The sequence below is a fragment of the Podarcis liolepis genome, assembly GCF_965112155.1.
Source record: "Podarcis liolepis genome assembly, chromosome: 4".
NCBI classification, from domain to species: Eukaryota; Metazoa; Chordata; class Lepidosauria; order Squamata; family Lacertidae; genus Podarcis; species Podarcis liolepis.
In genome coordinates, this window is record NC_139558.1 from 9,405,800 (window position 1) to 9,427,471 (window position 21,672).

The 21,672-nt window shown below is 47.2% G+C and overlaps 1 protein-coding gene across 2 annotated transcripts; it reads left to right on the top strand.

Annotated features, from left to right (window-relative positions):
* Positions 1-141: 141 nt before the first annotated feature.
* On the top strand, positions 142-21,241 carry BORA (BORA aurora kinase A activator). Of its 2 annotated transcripts, XM_083501239.1 has the most exons (12): positions 142-300; positions 2,456-2,626; positions 3,216-3,322; positions 3,523-3,568; positions 5,732-5,813; positions 6,825-6,890; positions 7,732-7,788; positions 9,568-9,791; positions 15,518-15,671; positions 16,084-16,661; positions 19,180-19,311; positions 20,532-21,241. In XM_083501239.1, the coding sequence occupies exons 2-12, from the start codon at positions 2,471-2,473 to the stop codon at positions 20,619-20,621; spliced, it is 1,692 nt and encodes a 563-aa protein (XP_083357365.1). In that variant the 5' UTR covers positions 142-300; positions 2,456-2,470; the 3' UTR covers positions 20,622-21,241. The 2 variants fall into 2 exon arrangements, with proteins under 2 accessions (XP_083357365.1, XP_083357366.1); XM_083501240.1 differs by lacking the exon at positions 7,732-7,788.
* Positions 21,242-21,672: the final 431 nt, after the last annotated feature.

A 21,672-nucleotide genomic window follows, 5' to 3' on the forward strand; every position in this document is an offset into this window, starting at 1 on the left:
CCGCCTCCTCCTTCCCCTCCCCGCCAATGGGAGCGTCCGTCCGTTTTGAATTGAAGCCCCGCCCCCGCGTCGCTCTGCGTTCCTTTTGCCCACGCGAGCCGGTTAAACCAGGGAAGCGATTCAAATGGATATATAGAGCGAGAGATGCTGGCGGGGGGCGGGGGGAGCTCCCGCTCTGAGCTGTGATTGGCTGCGTCCGCCGAGGTCTCTCGCGCTGATTGGCCGGCAGGGAAAGAGAAGTTAAAGACCTGGAGCAACTTTGTAAGAGTCGGCAGGAGGGCGAGTCCGAATGAGCAGCAGGTAAGATTGTTTTGGGGTTTCGGAGGGGGCTGCCTCCTCCTGAAAGGGGTTTGCTCGCCTTGTACCAATATGCGCCATTTATATAGAGGTTTAATTAATTAATTAATCAATCAATCAATCAATTAAATCAAATCATGCTTCAATACATCCTTTTTTGCAGAGCTGCGATCAAGGAGCTGCTCCTGCAAAAGTAGGAGGGGAATCTTATCCGTAGCCAGAGATCCGCGTTGGTTTCCCCAGCCTTTGTGCCTGCAGCTATTTGCTTCCCAGCTAATAATTATTATTATTATTTATTATTTATACCCCGCCCATCTGGCTGAGTTTCCCCAGCCGCTCAGGGCGGCTTCCAATCGAGTGTTAAAAACAATACAGCATTAAATACGGCTTGCCACATCGATATTGTTGCCTTCGTTATTCTGCTATGTATGTTTGTAGGGTTTTGTTTTATTAAAATGAAAAAACTGTATAGAAATAGGGCAGTATAGGAATTAGATCAATCAGTAAATTACATTTAACTGCTTGAGTGCACATCTCTTGGGAGTTGTTCACATTTCAGCTGTTGGGATTCTTTCCTGGGGAGAGAAACAAGGAACTAGCATCTACCCAAGGCCAAGAGACAAAGCCCATTGGCGCTTTGTAAAAATTATTTCACGTTTGCCACGTCATTGTTTTTATTTACTTATTATTTGATGTGTTCATATCCCACCTTTTTCTCCACGGAGCTCAAGGTGGTTCTTCTCACGCTCCTCATTTAAATCCCCCTCAGCAACCCTGAGAGGTAGGTTAGGCTGAGAGGCTTTGACTGGCTCCTCAAGGTCACCAAGCGAGCTTCGTAGCTGAGTAGGGAATCAAACCGTGGCCTCCGAGGGTTCACCATGCTAACCATTGCACCACCACTGGCAGAACCATCACTGACCAGTTACAGATAGGTAGCCGTGTTGGTCTGCCATAGTCAAAATAAAAAAATTCCTTCCAGTAGCACCTTAAAGACCAACTAAGTTAGTTCTTGGTATGAGCTTTCGTGTGCATGCACACTTCTTCAGATACACTGAAACAGAAGTTGCCAGATCCTTCTATATAGTTTGAATTGCAACTCATTACCAAACTTAAAACCATGGAGAGTCCTGGTCTGAACAAAGACATTGGATTCTTATCTCATTATACATGACTAAGCCATTTTTCACCTTCTCACCCCTTTCCTTTTCCTGTAAGACCTATTGCAGTTGTTAAGAGTCGTCAACAGGCTCATCTCAGCTATCTGCCAATCACCCATTCCCACCACCCTTCTGAGTAATACCCCTCCCCACCTTCTCACTATATAGAAGGATCTGGCAACTTCTTTTTCAGTGTATCTGAAGAAGTGTGCATGCACACGAAAGCTCATACCAAGAACTAACTTAGTTGGTCTTTAAGGCATCACTGACCAGCTATGCTAGAATGGGACAGACACCTAGCATTATGTACTTTGTAGTTTTATATTCTGATTTTATCCTGTGAATCGCCCTGAGACCTGTAGGTATAGGTATATAAATTCAAATAATAATAGCAGTCTTCCACTGCAAGCTCTGCGTATTTGGGCAAGGTGTTTCATACAAAGGGCCAAGGCAGTTGTGAACTGTGGCAGCCCTCCTAGCTTTTGTGGCAACGCAAGTTTGAAACTGGATGCCCCGCCAGCCTCTGCCTTGTGCTCCTGGGGCATCTTTGCAACGAGGGTTATAATAATGATGATAATAATAATAATTTATTTATACCCCGTCCATCGGGCTGGGTTACCCCAGCCACTCTGGGTGGCTTCCAACAAAATATTAAAATACAGTAGTCTGCTAAACATTAAAAGCTTCCCTAAACAGGGCTGCCTTCAGATGTCTTCTGAAAGTCTGGTAGTTGTTTTTCTCTTTGACATCTGGTGGAAGGACATTCCACAGGGCGGATGCCACTACCGAGAAGGCCCTGTAACTTGGCTTCTCGCAGCGAGGGAACAGCCAGAAGGCCCTCGGCACTGGACCTCACTGGTTGGCTCTTTAATGTGATTTTCCTGGAGCTGATGGGCATTGGAGGACCAAAAAGTGCCCATCCCTGCCGTAAAGCACACTTGCTTTAAATCTGTAGGGTGCTGCTGTGTCTAATGCAAGTACTTTCCTTGTCCGTTTCGTAGGTTCAGCTGACAGTTATGGGTGACGCAAAAGAAGTCAAGATGCAGATTACACCAGAGTCACCTGGGCAGCTCGCAGTCCAGAACCCCTTTGAAAGCCCAAGTGATTATAGCCACCTGCAGGAGCAGATTGTGTCAAGTCCAACAGTGTTTAAATCCACAATATCCTCTGTGGTAAGACTTGTGATTTGCCACATGTTGTCCTGTGTATTCTGTTTATTTTCATGCATTTGTATGTCCGAAGTCATTCAAATCAGATCTCTGATGCACGCCTGACCAGTTTGCTCTTTCCCTTCAAGGTCTTGGAGGAGAGATGTTTGGGAGAAATAGACCTTGTATCTTCTGAGCTGGAATGGGAGCTAAATACTAACATCCAAGATTAATATTGCAGAGCTGGCTGTCATGGAAGCTAGCTTGTTGTTACTGATCTTTTTGTATGGGAATCTCCATTCGGCTTCTGAGGAATCTGAGGGTTCCTTGGAATACCACTTGAAAACTACTCTAAGGGAATCTTTTGTCCAACTAGATCAGTGGTTCTCAACCTGTGGGTCCCCAGATGTTGTTGGACTACAACTCCCATCATCCCTGAGCTCTGGCCTTGCTAGCTAGGGGGATGGGAGTTGTAGTCCAACAACCTCTGGGGACCCACAGGTTGAGAAAGGCTGAACTAGATGTTCCTGGGAATGTATGATTACTACTTTATCTTGAAACAAGGAAGTTGATTGTGGCATATGTCATTGTAGTGTTTTCTTCCTCCTTTTAGACGCCTGCAAAATTCCGATGGTCTATAGATGAACTAGCTTTAATAAACCCTGTGGAAATCGACTCAGAAGACATACGACGTCAAGCATTGTATCTCAGCCAAGCCAGGTCAGTTTTCTTCTACAGCATTCAGCCAACAGAACTGATTCTCAAGTTTATTAGGTCTTTTTCCTTTGACCTGTTGAAAAGTTGCAACCACCTACCTGGCTTGCTACCCTGATTATTCTGTGTCTTGGAGTCGGTTTATTTTTCTGCAATAAACTAACAGTACTGTTTTCCTTTTCCTTTTTTTAAAATTCACTTTTTAGAATAGATAAAGAGATGGAAGAAAAAAGACAAAAAGCCATTGAAGAGGTAACCATCAGTACTGTCGTTTCTTGAGTTAGACATCTTAACGATACATGGAGATAATTTAACCTGTATGTGTAGGTATTTGGGGCCTGAAGCCTAGTCTCCGCAGATAGTTCGTCGCATAGTGAAGCTGTCCTAGGAGTGTATCAGTTCTTTCTGCTGGGGTGCGCATGTGGAAAAGGTAGAACAATCACGTGGGATGTAGAGTTGGTTGAGATCACTCTTTATTTAGCCTTTTAACCTGGAGAGGGTTTTTCCTGGTCTTATTTATTCAATAATCAATTCATTAGTCAATTGCCACATAAGGAGTCTCCAGGCAAATTACAAACTTTTAACGGCATTACATAAAATCAGAAAAAGAACAGTGCATTACAATAAAAGCCAGAGCAGTCAGAGAAGGGCCTCAGGTGAAGACTGAAAATGTGGTTTTGCTATCCTATATTGTTTGTTTGTTTTTATGGCATTTTATTGTACTTGAGAGTATGTTTTGTTGTAATATATTGCTGGCTGCTTTGGATAAATATTAATACAGTGGTACCTCGGGTTACATACGCTTCAGGTTACAGACTCCGCTAACCCAGAAATAGTACCTCGGGTTAAGATCTTTGCTTCAGGATGAGAACAGAAATCGTGCTCCAGCGGCGCAGCGGGAGGCCCCATTAGCTAAAGTGGTGCTTCAGGTTAAGAACAGTTTCAGGTTAAAAACAGACCTCTGGAACGAATTACCGTATTTTTTTGCTCTATAACACGCACCCGACCATAACACGCACATAGTTTTTAGAGGAGGAAAATCCGTAGGCATGCCACCCGTAGGCATTTCCTCCATAACACGCACAGACATTTCCCCTTACTTTCTAGGAGGAAAAAAGTGAGTGTTATGGTGCAAAAAATACGGTAAGTACTTAACCCGAGGTACCACTGTAATTATTAGTAGCACTAGAATATTCCTCCATAGTTAAAACAGAGGCATCTTGCACTTAGAATGCACTTTTGGTTCTATGAACTGCCCTGAGACCTCCGGGTATAGGGCAGTATATAAATTCAATAAATAATAATAATAATAAATAATAGGAAAGGGCTCTATCAGAGAAAAGGGCTCTAGGCTACTCTTCTCCCTGACACAACTAAGTTTGTAAAAACAAAACACGATTATCTCATTTAGTTTGGCATGTTTTTCCTGTTGTCTAGGAACTTTGCAGCACGCAGTCCACCAAATAGTTTGATGTGGAAGCATCCAGGAAGAACTCTGTCACAGAATTGTAGTTGAAGGGACCCAGGGGGTCATCCAGTCCAATCCCCTGCAATGTGGGAGTTATGTGATGAGTTGTTTTGATTCACTAGTGTTTGGAGTAGGGTACATTGAACCTGTGCTAAGGTAGCTGTGTGTGCATTCGCAATAAACGGGGAGGTTGTGTTAAATGTTTTTTGGTACGCAGATGGTGGCAACACTCAAACTTAGGCCAACGTGAATAAGCAGGAATTGGCCTCAGTGAGCCTTCGGCTCCTGCAATTCCCATGTCACAACTGGGGGCGGTGGGGAGTGGAGGAGTCTGGAAGGTTCTGCTTCTGCTGAACTGCAACATACGTTACCCAGACCAAGAAACTGTGGCTAGCATGAAGTGTGACTTGTTTCAAACAAGCCATCTTTGAGCCATAGTTACCAAAGCTGGCTTTATTAGCTAACTGTAGTTAAGATGAAGCACATCATCAGATCTAACTAACAAACAAACAAAATTCCTTCCAGTAGCACCTTAGAGACCGATTAAGTTTGTTATTGAGCTTTCGTGTGCAGGCACACTTCTTCAGATATCTGAAGAATCTTCTGGTATCTGAAGAAGTGTGCATGCACATGAAAGCTCATACCAATAACAAACTTAGTTGGTCTCTAAGGTGCTACTGGAAGGAATTTTTTGGTTTGTTTGTTCTGACTACGGCAGACCAATACGGCTACCTACTTGTAACTAGAACTATCATCAGATCTAGACAACGTGGCAAGCTGCACTCAAGTCACACCCACACCATAGATGGATTCCCCCCAGAGAATCATGGGAATTGTAGTTCCTAGGGATTATAGTACGGTGAGGAGTAAACTACTCCTTTGCGCTCTAAACTGACTGTCACCCACAATGTCATGGTAAACACATAACAACATTTTCCTTTTTTTAGTTCTTCACCAAAAGCATCATTGTTCCATCTCCTTGGACTGATCACAGTGAGAAACAGGTTTCTCAGTTTAACTCCACTCGGTGTAAGTATTGTCTCTTGTATCAAAATGGGAAAGGTTCGCATGCAAACCGCTTAGATAAGGGGTGGGAACCCTCCGTGGGTCACATTGGGCATGGTTTTGTGTGGCCTGCAATATGAGATTCTAATAAAACAAGTGAATTGCGCAACACTGAACCATGTCCTGCCAGGTAACATTTGGCTGGAGGAGAGACATGGAAAATGACTTCTTCCTCCGATTGAAGCTGTCAGGGTGGGACTGCGAGACCAAGGATTCTCCAACTCCACCTGTGTACTAAGCCCTCTTACTGAGAGTGCCCAAAGTGCTTGGGAACTGATGCCTATTATGCAATTTCCCACCTGCTGGAAAAGTCTAAATGTACCAAGCTGAGCAGCTTTTTGGAACTGCCACATTGACTGATTTGAACTGCGGCCAAATGTAAAATGTGGCAGGCCAGTTTCAATGTACAGAGGTACCTCAGGTTGCGAACAGGATCCGTTCCGGAGCCCCGTTCGGAACCTGAATGGAACGCACCCCGCATCTGCACGTCTGTGCATGCGTGGGTCGCTATTCGCCACTTCTGCGCATGCGTGTGACGTCATTTTGCATGTCTGCGCATGTGCAAGCGGCGAAACCCGGAAGTAACCCTTTCCGGTATTTCCGGGTCGCCGCGGGACACAACCTGAAAACTCGCAACCTGAAGCAGATGTAACAAGAGATATGACTGTATTGGAAATATTATCCCATTAGCGCAAGCGTTTGGGACTTTCTTTCCTTGTGCTCCTCTAATCCCGCCACCATGGGTGAACCTGTGTATAGATTTGCTGGCAGGAGCTGTGCAAGGAGAGAGAAGTCCTGTTTTGCCAAGTGGAGGTCTGTGCAGCAGCAGAACTTTGTTGAAAACAGCTCATTCCTTTTCCTGTGCACTTGTTCTCCCTGAATTCTTGGGATGGTGCTGGATATGTTAAATGATTCTTCTATTGTTTCTGCGTTAATGTTACACCAGCTTTTAACTGAGAACTTGATATCTTGCAGGTATCGATCTAAGTAACGCTTCGCCCGTTAGCAGGGAAATCACTGTGCAACCTGGGAGAAACAATGGTTTGTATGAAACGAGATGAGGAAGGGGAAACTTGCTCAGTGCAATGTGTTGTCTATTGTGCCTCAATCTAACTGCATGCAGAGCACGGCTTCTCATTCCATCCATACCTGAGAACAATGTTAAACTAGCCTGTTTGGAAAAAGACAACTTCAAACCATAGAGTATAAAACTAGTGTGTTCCAACTAAAAAGGTAAAGGTACCCCTGCCCGTACGGGCCAGTCGTGTCCGACTCTAGGGTTGTGTGCCCATCTCACTTAAGAGGCCGGAGGCCAGCGCTGTCCGGAGACACTTCCGGGTCACGTGGCCAGCGTGACGAAGCTGCTCTGGCGAACCGGCACCAGCGCAGCACACGGAAACACCGTTTACCTTCCCGCTATAAAGCGGTACCTATTTATCTACTTGCACTTAAGAGTGCTTTCGAACTGCTGGGTGGGCAGGAGCTGGGACCGAAAGACGGGAGCTCACCCCGCTGCGGGGATTCAAACCGCCGACCATGCGATCGGCAAGTCCTAGGCACTGAGGTTTTACCCACAGCACCACCCGCGTCTCTGTATAAGAGTGTTCCAACTACTCTTATACAAAGTTTAGGTTTCAGGCGACTTGCCAAATGGCAGTCAATAGAAAAGGAAATAAAGACTTTCAATTTCCTTGTGGTTGTGCAGGAGGTGTGGGGGGCTGTGCAGTGCTTGGCTTGCTTTCAGTGGGACACATTGTAGTTTGTTGTGATGTCCAAATGCAGTTATTCTAATCAAATCATGGTCATGATGTTTTTGGGTGGGTTTTTTTTCAAGCTTGGACCCTGATGACTTTGCCCTAAACATTCTGTTTGTTCTCTGCAGCTGCTTGCCAGACAGTATTATCTCTGCCTGTTGATTTTGACATAGAAAAAATACTAGGTAGGTAATGTGGGGAGAACTGCTCATCTTGATCCAGTCTCTGTAGAAATGGGTACGATGGGAGTTTTCTTGAGGTGATGGTGGCAATGGCAATGCCATCGTTCCCTCTGTTCCTGCTGTCTAGTCTTGGGTGCCATTGCTTATGAAGAAGGTACAGTGGTGCCTCGCAAGACGAAGAGAATCCGTTCTGTGATTCTCTTTGTCTAGTGGTTTTTTTGTCTTGCGAAGCAAGCCCATTGACGGATTAGAGGATTAGCGCTTTTAGCGGCTTATAGTGGCTTATCAGCTTATCGGATCAGCTGATTAGCGGCTTAGAAAAAGGGGGGAAGGGGAAAAAAACCCGCAGGAACTTGCAAGACATTTTCGTCTTGCGAAGCAAGCCCATAGGAGATTCGTTTTGCGAAGCACCTCCAAAACGGAAAACTCTTTCGTCTAGCGAGTTTTCCGTCTTGCGAGGCATTCGTCTTGCGGGGCACCACTGTACTGGCACACTCAGGGGGAAGCCCCAAGTTTTGAGGAACTACAAAACATCTTAAGGAAATAAGAAGGGGACGCAAAACTCAGTGAGCTCTGGGTGAAATTCATGGCCATGAAGTGCTGAGTGGTTTTGGGGAAGGGGAGACAGAAACCAGGTGAGAGGGAGAAATGAATGAAATATGGTAGAAGCTATGAGCCAGAGCTCTCCGTGCTGCAACACCTTTTTCATTGGTTCTAGTTGTTTATACATAGGTTGCATCCAGGGCTGGTTGTGCTTGGAGTAAAGCCACTGAAATTAATAAGCGTGTTCTATTAAATTCAGTGGGTCTGATTAACACTTGGTTGGAAGCAAACCGTAATTTTGAACCTTCCTTGAACACTTCATATTTCCGATCTCCATGAAATCACCACAACTGTGTAAGGAAAGATTGGCGTTCTTCCTTTCCCCCCATAGCACAGAGTTCTGAGGCTGTGAGCTTATCTGGTGCCACACCGGCAGCTCGCGACTGAAGGAAGAGTTCAACTAGACTTGTGGCAATGCCTGCTCTGCCCTATGCAGATCCTCAGCTGTCTCTGTGGCGATGCTGCAGTGCATTGTGGGTGGGAGATTCGACTGCAATCCTGTGTGTGTACTCATACCCCATGGGTTTTAAGTAGCCCTAAATGCACTCCTAAGGGCTTCAAAGGGCTGTGCTAAGCCGGCTGCTGGATTTTGTAATAGCTTTTCCTTCGTGCTTTATTAGATTTACAGTGGTACATCGGGTTAAGAACTTACAGTGGTGCCTCGCAAGACGAAATTAATCCGTTCTGTGAGTCTCTTCGTCTTGCGGTTTTTTCGTCTTGCGAAGCACGGCTGTTAGCGGCTTAGCGGCTATTAACAGCTTAGCGGCTTTAAGAAAAAGGAAAAGAACTCGCAAGACGAAACGTCTTGCGAAGCAAGCCCCTACGGAAATTCGTCTTGCGGAACGACTCAGAAAACGGAAAACTCTTTCGTCTTGCGCGTTTTTCGTCTTGCGAGACATTTGTCTTGCGAGGTACCACTGTAATTTGTTCCGGAGGTCTGTTCTCAACCTGAGGTAGCACTTTAGCTAATGGGGCCATGCGATTTCTGTTCTCATCCTGAAGCAAAGTTCTTAACCCGAGGTACTATTTCTGGGTTAGCGGCGTCTGTAACCTGAAGCGTCTGTAACCCGAGGTACCACTGTACTTATTTAATGCTAGCTACGTAAGGAATAACAACTTGACTTGCAGCATCTGTGTGGAAATGGTTTCCTTGACAGCTGTGATTCTTGCGTTCCTCAGGTGAATATTTTAAACCCGATGAATTGGCCGACCAGTCTCAGGAAAGCTTGAGCACTTCCTCGTTGAGGAGAAAGCTTTTTTTAGACGAGAACGGAAGCCTCTCGTCGGAGAGCTTCTCCCCTTCTCCTCAGAGTCCACACAATGTCCCAGCCTCTCTTGGAGTACTGTGTTCAATTGACATCTCTCCAGTCCGCTGTAGAAGCCCTCTAAATACATCCAGCTCGGTAAGGATCTTGCTCCTACAAGCCAGACACTTTCAGTACAGTAGCATGCCTATGAAACAAGCATCTTGGTGGGCTGGTGCCCTTTAGATGTTACAGAGGACAGCTCCTGGGCAGTGCTGCTGACCTAGGTGCACAGGTGTTTGCTGGTGGTGGGCTTCAGCTGAGCTGTGTTTAGTGTCATTGGCTGGTTGAATGCCGAGAAATGGTGGGAGGAAGTAGCTGGGGAACCCCCAAGCCTGGGAAGAAGGCTCAGAGCCTGGGAAATGGTGGTGGGATAACCATGAGTGGTCAGAAGGAGCAGACTGGGACTATATGGAACTTGCCGAACTGACCGGGAGACTCCGAGAAGAGACGGTGGAAGAAGATTGGAAGAAGTTTAAGGAACATTTGCAAAAAATATGTTAATATTTAAATCTTAGAATAGCTTTGGAAGTGGATATAGGCGGTAGGATTAGAAGTAGAAGATAGTGTATTTTATAAGTGATAAAATGTGAAGTTTTTTATGGTTAAAGTAAGGGGGGGGGAGATTGTGACCTTTTGTTTGCCGTGACCCCCGCTAATTGATTTACGAACCTCAATCAGCGATTTATTACTGCCCGGCACGCTTCCACTCCGGCACCTCTCGTCACGGTTCAGCAGAGCTTCGCACAGCGTTGTAAACTGTCACGTTCCAGACAAACACACAGAGAGTCCAAGTTTGTCTATTTACAGCATTTATTCCAGCATTTCTCAGGATTTTCCAGGACTTTTGGCAGCCATGCCAAGACCTGCGTCTTTTCCCCACAGCTCACATCGTGGGACTGGCAATCTTTGCCTCAAGCTCCGCCCGAGCTTCCAAAAGTGACGTCAGAATGGTGAGGCATCCTGGGAACAACTTAACCAGTTAAGTTCCAACTCTCACACCCCCTCTTGCATCACCTTCTGACCACACCTTCTTGAGTTCAACACCTTCCCCTTTGCCTTGTGCTCCTTCCCAGCATCTTTCCCAGGCACCTGTTGAACCCCTTCAACACTCCCAGAATCACACTGTGCGACACTTTTCCACGCACCTGTGATCTGATACCCTACTGACTCATTAGAGCCAGCAGTTGTGTCTCCTCCGTCAGACTTTTCCCCCTCTGACTTGACAACCCGTCTGTGAGCTTTCTCCATTACCGGAGATGAAGCCCCACACCTGGACACTCCTTTCACAACCCTTGGAGATGCCCAAACCTGCCCTGAACCCCGACCCTGGATCTGGTCCCCATCACCGGGATCTGAACCCTGATTCTGGACCTTATCCCCATCACTGGGTTCAGCCACAGCCTCCCTTCTCCCTTGAGAAGACTTTGCACCCGTCACCTGGTGACGTATTCCCTTTTCCTTGAAAAGTTCCTCCAGAGCAGACCCAGTAAACTGTGACCCTCGGTCGCTCTTGAACCCTTGCACCTTGGTGGAGAACCTTCGTTCCACCTCCGCAACCCAATCCTGGATCAGTTGCGTCACCTCCCCCTGTGATTTGAGAGAGAAACACCAGCCAACCTGGCTGTGGTCACCTGTCAACGACAGCACATACCTGGTCCCACCCAGACTCTCAGACCTCTTGGGTCCTGACAGATCTGTGTAAACCAGCTCAAAACCTCCTTGGCTACCCTCCCAAACCCGGGAAAAACCAAGCACCTTTGCACCTTTGCATGCCCTGCACCCTTGGGACCTCCTCCCACCTTGTGTGCTTTTACACTCTTTTGTGCACCTGTGCAACTTTTGCACACGACTGGGAACCTTAGCACACTTCACCTGTGCTTTTCCAGCATTCCCACCACCCTCCATAGGTGACTCCAGAACAAAGACGTTGTTCTTGCTCTTCGCCATGTTGACCCGTTGTCGCCCCCCTCTGAAAATGGAACAGGTGTCATTCTCAGAACAAGCATTGTATCCCTGCTTCATTAGAGCTGATACAGATAAAAGACAACAATTCAGTCCCGGCACAACGTTGATCTCTCGCTTCTCCTGTGAAGTAGAGAAAAACACGTTAGTCATACCACAGACTGGCTTTTGTGTTCCGTCTGTGAACCTAACAGTCATCCCTGTCAAAACAGCCCTGCATTTCCGCAGCTTCCCAGCAGATGTCTCTGGAATCAAATTGCAATCAGCAGCAGAGCCAATAACACCACTCTGCTCTGGCCTTGTCCCACGAGTCTCTTGCTGGCACCTGGCACGTACACCAGCCTCAGTCCTGCGCCTGGTGGTTTTTTCCAGACCGGTTGCCATGGTAACCCGACTGGTTCCCATGAGAAATCAACAGTTTGACCTTGGCAACATCCGCAACATCCTGCCTTTTCTCTCTGCTCCGGTGGGGGCAATCTCGCCGCAGATGTCTCGGAGCTTTGCACACGTAGCAACGACGAACTCCAGTGGAAAAACACTGCCTGGGGCTCCCAGCTGGCTTGGCCTTCCTCCTCCTGGAACGGCGCCTCCCACCAGCCTCGCCCCCCCTGAAGCCGCTCTTCGCTCCAGCAGGTTCAGTGGAAAACTTTTCAAACTTGCCTTTGGAACTTTCCGCCCCCCCGACTTGCTCACTAGCACTCCTTGAGGCTAAAGCATCAGGAACAGGGGCTCCAGCCATCTCTAGGCTTGCAGCTTCAATCTGCCCTTGGCCTCCTGCTGAGCCTTCACAGCAAACACAGCAGTACATTTCCAAGCGTCAATTGTCCCTTTGCCCCCCCTCTGGGGCCCACAGCCTTCCCCAGCTGTGCACCGGCTCTCACGTAGGTGATCAGCGCCATCTTGTCTTTCTGTTCTGAAGCAGCCATCTCCCGGCCCTTGCTTTCCGCCTCCAGCCTCACAAACACCCTGGAGCGCTGGTACGGCCTCTGGCTTCCTGGCACCCAGAACAGTAGACTTCAGATCAGCAGCCAGGTTGCCCAACTTCTTAAAGTGAGCCTTCCACAGTCCTCCAAGACCTGGCAGCCTGCCTTCTTCCCCCGGGGCCCAGCGTACTCACGTAAACAACCAGCCGCTCTTCGGCTCCCGGTTTAGCAGATCAGCTCCCCTGCCTCTCACAATGCCAGGCAGAACTTCAAGCTGGCATCAGCATCGTCGTCAGCTTGCCTCCACACGTTAGGCACACTTCCAAGCTCTCTGCAGCCTTTCAGCACAGCGGCTTTCAGCTTGCCTGCCTGCTTGTCTCAGACTCCGGCCTCCCGTTCTCCAAAGACGCCCCCAAGCTGTACTCACAAGACTTCCAGCTCCCCTGGCGTGGAGAAACGATTCCCTGCTGCTCTCAGCTCTTTGGCCCCACAGCAGTTCTCAGCGTTTTTTTTCAGCCAGCTGCTTTCTTAGCTCCGCAGCTCTCCTTGCCTTTCAACACCAGGCAAAAAGTTCTTCCGCCTCTTGCCGGCCCCCTGCTCGACACCGCAGATTTCACAGCTCCCGGCAATTATCTTCCGTGACAGATTTACAAGCGATAATTTCTGGGCCCATAACCTGTGACCTTTTGTTTGCCGTGACCCCCGCTAATTGATTTACGAACCTCAATCAGCGATTTATTACTGCCCGGCACGCTTCCACTCCGGCACCTCTCGTCACGGTTCAGCAGAGCTTCGCACAGCGTTGTAAACTGTCACGTTCCAGACAAACACACAGAGAGTCCAAGTTTGTCTATTTACAGCATTTATTCCAGCATTTCTCAGGATTTTCCAGGACTTTTGGCAGCCATGCCAAGACCTGCGTCTTTTCCCCACAGCTCACATCGTGGGACTGGCAATCTTTGCCTCAAGCTCCGCCCGAGCTTCCAAAAGTGACGTCAGAATGGTGAGGCATCCTGGGAACAACTTAACCAGTTAAGTTCCAACTCTCACAGAGATGGTTAGAAATTATGATATGTGTAAACTGCTAAAGATGAAGTAAAATGAAAATCAGATAGGTGGGACTTGGGGAAGCCCACTTAACAATGTTTAGAAAAATAAGGATATGACAAGAATTTGTTTGTATTGTTTTTTTCTGTCTGTGTTTTTTATTTGTGTTATAAAATGAATGAAAATTGTTTGAAAAACAAAACAAGGAGCAGACTGGGAGGCAGTGGTGTCAGAAGCAGAAGAGGTAACAGGACTTAGTGAGCTGGGAGAGTCTGTGACAGAGAAAGTTCAGAATTAGAGGCAGAAGCTTAAAACAGGAGAGGAGGAAGGCAAAGAGGCAGAGATGCATCAGGCTGGTGAAAAGGCATGAATATTTCTCCTCCTGCTACAAGCTTCCCCCGCCTCGGTCTCCCAGAACCAGGAGAGGCGTAAAAAGGACGGAGGAGAGATTAGTGACATACAGGCGCAATCTCAGATTGCTTTGGAGAAACCCTGGTGAAGAGGGGACTTAGGTAGCTGTGGGGAGGCAGGGAACTTCTGTCTCGACAGCTGCTTCAAGACCTGTTGCCGAGATGTGTCACCGCGCTCATTACCCTGACGCTCCTGGGCAGATCCTTTATTTTTGCTAATAAAGAGTTAGCTTCACTTCCTTTGTGTGATGTACTGCTAGCTCGCAGTGCTTACCGTTCCTATTTGTGAGGAAGGAAAAAACAAATCACTGTGCTCCGTTAGGAATCCCAACAGCTTTTCCTATCCTTGCTTTGACTCCTTTCAACTTCAGTCAGTGGTCAGGCATGGTTGGCGCTGGAGCGCAGGAATATCCAAAGGACCACAAGTTCCCTAGCCTTGCATTAGAGGATTTAGTTTCTACCTTGTTGAATCAAAACCACGTGGCTGTTGTATCCCTCTGGAAAACTTGTGTATCAAACTGCTTTTTGGTACACATTGTTTGGCCACACCATAGTAGAAGTAGACTTTCAGAAATTCAGGCACCAGCCATGAGTTTGGAATGTGCATAGACACACTGAGGAATTCAGTGCAGAGTGACTATAAACATTCTGTCAGAGCAAGCAATTCGGCTCCCGCCACATGCGGCTCTGGGGGTCATCCTACCCCCATCCCGAGACATTTTAGGCAGGGGTGTGGTGTTGCACTAGTCAAGAGTCCTTGCACGGGCTTCCACTAGCAGGATCAGTTTGCTGAATCAGGTCCAGTGTGTGAACCCTTGGAATCGAAATAGAATTTTGAGCAGGGATTCTCACAGCTAGGAAGATGTCTTCTGTGTCTGCTGGAGTTTTCTAGTCCTTCCTTGTATTCTGATGAACTGTGGTTCTTGCCATATTTCTGACACACTGCTGAGTTGGGGGCCCTATTTGAATCAAAACAGCGTGCTTGATTTTGAGCTCAAGACTTTGAAAAGAAGGGTGGTGGCCTTCTTTGGTGGCAATAATTGTAAGAGCTGGGTTGTGGAATGTTTCAAGTTTCACTGGCGTTGACTTATTCTCTGAGGCCTTCTCTATGTGCCACCTCTGTGAGAGATCTGGAGGGCAGACAAAATGAGAAGGGGCCTTTTCTGCAGTGGCTCCCTGCTTGTGGAATGCTCTCCCTAAGGAGACTCTCCAGGCACCTTCATTACATATCTTTAGGTGCCAGGCAGAAACATTCCCCTTCTCCCAGGCCTCTGGCTAATGAGCCAGTCTTTGTCCTTTTAAACTGGGGGGGGGGGTATTCCTTTTGTTTGTTACCATGTTGTGCATTTTTGTGTTTTTATATTGTAAACAACGCTCTGCTCCTTGGATGAAGGGCAGTATAGAAATAGAAGAGAGCGAGCCATTCTAGGTGTGCAACTGTTGCTTAACCTTCTTTGGAACTTTTCTTACATGTTGAAAGGGCCAGTTTTCCTCCAGCCCAATTCAGGGAGGCTCCAGGACCTGCAGTCTGGGAAGCTTGCCGAGTCCTTCGTTTCCAGAGAGGAGTCCTGCAAATATTCCTTCTCCAGCTTTTTCCCCGATTGGCATTCAGATAAGAAAGACACCACTGTCAGGTATTTTGCAATTTTGCTTAAGTGGTTGACCAGACTGATTTGCTGTTGCATGCTTTTAACCACTTGGGGGTGGGGGCGCTTTGGGATAAAAGTAGTGGCGTAGAAATAAACCCTAATAATACATATGCATTTGATTGGCCCATGTCATCTTTGAACTGGAACTGAACCAAGAAAACTTCCCTAATATACAGTTCTGAGTGTCAGAAAGCTTTCCCATTTCCCCATGATTTTTCTGTCATAACAAGCCTGAAATCTACAATAAGGTGGTTGCTGTTTTGTCTTGCATTTTGCATCCCAGAATATTTGCAACCCTTCCCCCCCGCCCCAGTCTCCTTTAGGAATTTACTGTTTTGAAGCGGTTTCACTTATTATCTGTTCATGTTTCCCCCCCCCCTACTTTCCCCAAATGCAGATCAAAGACAATTTACTTTTCGCTCCCCAGACATTCCTTCTGTTTCTAACTCCTGCCGACTAACTCCTGCCGGGACCAGGAATTCTTACACAGAATGCTCTCCATTAAAAAGTTGTTCCCCCATGAGACTAGTGGCACGCAGAGGAACGACATTTTATCAGAGCTCCCTCGTTTGTTTGCCTTTGGCACCTGAAAGTTTGAGCGAAGGGCAGGAGGAGGGAGCCAAGGCTTTGCCTGCAGAAACGTCCTTGCCAGCAGAATCGAAGGTCAACTTGCACCCATTGAATGGGGATTCGTTTGCCCATAGCACCCATTTGGTAGTTGCCCGGGTGTCTATCTCACCAGACGTGCCTGAAGCACACAAGGAAGGGCTGACGTTTCTCCACGACCCGGGTAGTTTCAAGGAAAACTATACGGTGGATATGGTTGATCCGGAGATGTTGGACGAGAACTTGGTAAAGGGATTGGCAGAGAATAGTGGCGCGCCAATGGCTGGCTTCAGTATTGAAAGTTCTTGTATGTGCATGTCGCCTCTAGCTGAAAGCAGCGCCAGTCCCTGCGAGAGCAGTAGCATGCAGGTAAGGCTACTGCCTTGATTTTTTAGGCATTCTGGGCCCTGCACACTTGGAACTGTATCTTCATACCTTGGGTCCATTGTGGTCTCTCAAATTTAGTGAGGGTGCCATCTTGGATACCGTATTTTTCGCTCTATAAGACACACTTTTCCCCCTCCAAAAATTAAGGGGAAATGTGTGTGCATCTTCTGGAGCGAATGCAGGCTCCTTGGCTTCAGCGAAAGCAACGCGAAGCTGCCTGAAGCCTTCGGAGTGCAGCGGGAACTCCCGCTGCGCTCCTTGGCTTCAGGGATAGCCGCCTGAAGCCAGGAGAGTCTTGCTCTCCTGGCTTCAGCGAAAGGAACCTGAAGCCTCCGGAGAGCAAGACTCTCCTGGCTTCAGCAGAGAGGGAGAGCTGCGCAGCGCCCCTTCAGCCAAGCGGGAGGAGAAATGGAAGGGGCTCCGTTTCTCCAGACGCTTCACTGAAGGGGCGCTGAGCAGAGAGTGGGATAATTTTTTTTTCTTGTTCTCCCCCTCTAAAACAAGGTGCGTCCTATGCTCGGGTACATCCTATAGAGCGAAAAATACAGTATCTGCTGGAAACCCTGTCTGTACGGCTAGGGGATAGGAACCTGTGGCCCTCCAAATGTTGCTGGACTCTCAACTCCCATCAATCCCCAGCAACATCTTGAGTACCACAGGTTCCCCATGTCCAGCCTTCCAGCAGCTGCTATTCATGCTACATCTAAATGGAAACTCCCATGTTTAGCACCAGTATACCTTTAGCCAAAGGGGGAAGTCATTGTTTTCCATGCTCTGCTTGGCAGCGGCTGACCGGCTGCTGAAAACAATGCTGTTGTTATTCAGCAGAATTATTATTTTCAGTAATCTTTTCCCTTGGAGACTTGCTGGGATCCATGTATTTTTCTAGATGTATTGAAAGAGGTGTGTATGTATGCATAGGAAAAGACACACATTCCCTGTAGGAAACTAGCAGCCTTGTACCTGGCGTTGCTCAGGAGTCCAGTCAGCCATCTTGATTCAAAATGGAGTCCTGTTGTATCCACACATAAACAGAACCGTGTTCCTTGATCTCGGGAACCCCTCTACGCAAAAGATATGAATGAGGTGGAGAGTGTTGGTGTATTTGTGAGGACACGAAGAAATGGGAGAGAGCACAGAGGCGGAAAACAAGCAAACACCAGTTCTGAAAGTTAAATTATTCTTGTAACACCCGGTTCAAGGGAGGGAAAAAGACAAAAACACTACTGCAGGATAACACTGCATTCTTATGCCTGAAGTATTCAGTTGTAAGGTTAAAAATACAACCAAAATGTCTCTTTAGCTATGGCTATATCCATAGTTTCTTGGGTGACCCTTTTCAGTGGTAATCTTGTGGCTGTGCTGTGCTTAGGCAGAAACACTGGAGGAAATCCTTTAGCCAAGAATATTTCTCCTAGGGACGCTTCCATGTACAGTAAGCCCACAATGTACGCCCACATTTAACTTGTGCACATTCAGATTTATGTGCGTGGCTAAAAATAAAAGTGGAATTGAAAGGAGGCAAGGTTCTGGGGGAAATGACTTTGGCAATCCCACCCACCGTCAAACCCAATGTGTTTTGGCTATAAGCAGTTTTGGCTTTAGGTGCAATCCCCGGAATGTAACCCCCACATACCGTATTTTTCGCCCCACAGGACGCTCCGTCCCATAGGATGCACCTAGTTTTTTGGGGGGGAAATAAAGGGGGGAAAATTTCTTTTATTTCCCCCCCAAAAGCAGGTCGGGGAAACCGAACCAGGTCGAGGAACAGCGGGATGGCGGCGCTGCACCTCCCTGCTGTCCCCCGAGCTTGTGGGGCTGGCCGATGTCTGCCCAGCGCGAGGGGCGCGCTGCTTCAGGGCGCCCCGCCCGCTGGGCAGCAGGCTGCTATCCGCAGCGTGGGGAGCCCTGCGGGGAACTCCTGCACGGCTCCCCACGCTGCGGATGTCTGCCCGGCGTGGGGGGCGCTCTGCTTCAGGGCGCCCCTCGCGCCAGGCGGCAGGCTGCTATCCGCAGCCTAGACATCCCTGTGGGACCTCCCACAGGGCTGCCTAGGCTGCGGGTGTGTTCCTGAAGCCTGGAGAGCGAGAGGGGTCGGTGCGCACCGACCCCTCTCGCTCTCCAAGCTTCAGCAAAAGCCTGCATTCGCCCCATAGGACGCACCCAGATTTCCCCTTCATTTTTGGAGGGGAAAAAGTGCGTCCTATAGGGCGAAAAATACGGTAAGTTGCGGGCTTCCAGTACATCAGTGGACAATTTGTTGTGACTTGTTCTGTCTGAAATGGAAGAAAACAAGCTTTCCTCTTCTTAAGCTTCCCATTTGTGGCTTGGTTTGGACCAGCAGAGGCGATGGACTTCTGTTCTGCCAAGCCATCTTGTCTTATCAGGGTGATGACAATGCTAGGTTTTTGTCTTTTGGTATGCTGTAATTTATCCATTTTCTCGCTGCTTTTTAGAAACTGATCAATCTTACTTCTCTTCTCTCATTTCTTTTCGCCAGGCGGACAGTGGTTACAGCACTCAGACTTGTACTAGCAGTCTGATGGACACAGCTGCATCGGAGACGAGTTGCCGAGACAATGACACTCACGTTTGTGAGACTCAGAAGAAATTTCATGTTTACAAAACAAAGGTAGGGGTGGTATTGGCTAAAGCATCTGGTTTCGAATGTGTTTTTTGCGTAGGTTTCTAGCCCTTACGTTTCCAGAGACACGATTGCAAGCGTGTGAAAGGGGCCTCTGGAAATCTCTGAAGCCAGACCGATGGCAAAGAAATTCTGTGCGTGTCTTTTTGGCAGTCCTAGAAAAGTATATGAGGATTTAACTCCCTGTAGAGTATAGGATTTTTCAGCCTGAGACATCTAGTGGATTTAAAAAACTGTGAAAACTGTAAAAATAATAATAATACTGCCCACCTGTGTTAGTAACATTCTTAACAGTTCTGAATTATTGTTGTTCCTCCCAGTTTTATCCTTGTAGTTTGTGTAGCTGCACTCTGCTCCCAGCACCTTCATATTCATTTTAATCAAATAAAAACAACAACAATAAAAACAATATATTATTTATACCCCGCCCATCTGGCTGGGTTTCTCCAGCCACTCTGGGCAGCTTCCAACAAAATATTAAAATACAATAGTCTGTTAAGCATTAAAAGCTTCTCTAAACAGGGCTGCCTTCAGATGTCTTCTAAAAGTCTGGTACAGTGGTACCTCGGGTTAAGAACTTAATTCGTTCCAGAGGTCTGTTCTTAACCTGAAACTGTTCTTAACCTGAGGTACCACTTTAGCTAAAGGGCCTCCCGCTGCCGCGCGAATTCTGTTCTCATCCTGAAGCAAAGTTCTTAACCCGAGGTATATTTCTGGGTTAGCGGAGCCTGTAACCTGAAGCGTATGTAACCCAAGGTACCACTGTAGTAGTTTTTCTCTTTGACATCTGGTGGGAGGGCATTCCACAGGGCAGGTGCCACTACCAAGAAGGCCCTTTGCCTGATTCCTTGAACTTGGCTTCTCGCAGCGATGGAACTGCCAGAAGGCCCTCAGTGCTGGACCTCAGTGTCCACGCAGAACAATGGGGGTAGAGATACTCCTTCAGGTATACTGGAGCTGTTACATGTGATGTGATTCTGAAGCAGCACTGAAGTTCTCCCTTACTTTTCACCTTGATAAACTTCACAGAGAAGCAAAGGTCTATTGGCTTGGTCCTTAGTTAGCTGCCGTGTTCTTCCCTGGTTAAACTGGTTGAAAGGGAATGGTCAGGACAGCTGCTGCTTTAAATGTTGCAGAGAGCAAATTCCTTTTGGCTTCCTGGAATAAATCTAATTGTGTGCCCTTGTATTTTCTCTCTCTTTCTCAAGCAAGGAAAAGCCACTCCTAACTTTTGGACTGAAAACGAGCCTGTTACTCAATCCAGAAACCATCTTGTAGAAATGCCGCGGTCAAAGTGATTTGCACATCCGCTTATATGCTTTCTGCAGAGCAACAGTTCACCGTGAAGCTTAAGTGGGGTTTTTGAGAAGACTTGACTGGCACAACTGTTTTCCACTATCAGAAGGATTGTTGAGCACAGAGCATGTGAAAATGACTCCCGATAACCCTAAGGCCTGATCAGACAGGCCCCTGGTAGTTGGGGTGTCGGCAAAACTGTATTGAGATGCTGCTTTGTGGTGGCTGTTCATGGTTGCCCCAAGAAAAGGTTTACCACACCAGAGACATGCACATATCCTCCATGTGGAGATTCAGTTCTTGCAAAAGGCACTTCAGCAAAAAAAACCATACAGAATCGTGCAATGAAAAATTATAAGCACCAACAGTAGAAATTTCCCCGTGTTGTTTGCTTGCTATGAAAATGAGTTGTAGTTGTAGATAATGATTGCATTTTTACTTTTAAAATCTTGTCAGAAGTGTATCGTATCCACTATAATACAGTGCATTGTTTCCTAATGGTCATTGGGTGGTTTTTTTTTTTACATATTAGTGAACACCAATTGCGTATTTTATTCCCTCCCTGCCCCCTCCAATATTGGAATGAATTGTTAATCAAATGTAATAAAGTCTTCACACCCAGGTTGAAAGTTGTATCTGCAATTTCTGGTGCTCAGTACTGGTGCACCTGGGATAACAATCTGTTTCTTAAGTTGGATCTTTATTTAATACCTTCAAAGTCCCTGAGCACTGGATTTTTTGTCACCTTTGCATGCATTCCCCTCCTCTAACTTCCTTTTAGCTGTGAAGGGAAACTCAGCATGGGAAGAAAAACAAGAATGGTGAACTACCTTGGCAGTGTAAGCTCTGCAGTCCTCTGATAACGTGACAGTAGGGTTTAGCGAGAAATCACAATTAATTTTAGGACAGCTCAAAACTAGGAGCCTGTGAATGTGACAGGAAAATTCCCTTCTGTGTGGAAGGATCATGGGATTAGATGTCCCCCCAAAAAAAATCCTTTTAGCAAAGAATGAGCTCTGAAAGGATCCCTGGTCGAAAAGTGCCACCCCTTAC

What these genes read in the sequence shown, in the direction of transcription:
- BORA (XM_083501239.1), top strand. Translation starts at nt 2,471, where the DNA reads ATGGGTGACGCAAAAGAAGTCAAGATGCAGATTACACCAGAGTCACCT. An exon ending in GACAAAAAGCCATTGAAGAG is followed by an intron (nt 3,569 to 5,731) that starts GTAACCATCAGT and finishes TCCTTTTTTTAG; the next exon opens with TTCTTCACCAAAAGCATCAT. An exon ending in GCGAGAGCAGTAGCATGCAG is followed by an intron (nt 16,662 to 19,179) that starts GTAAGGCTACTG and finishes TCTTTTCGCCAG; the next exon opens with GCGGACAGTGGTTACAGCAC.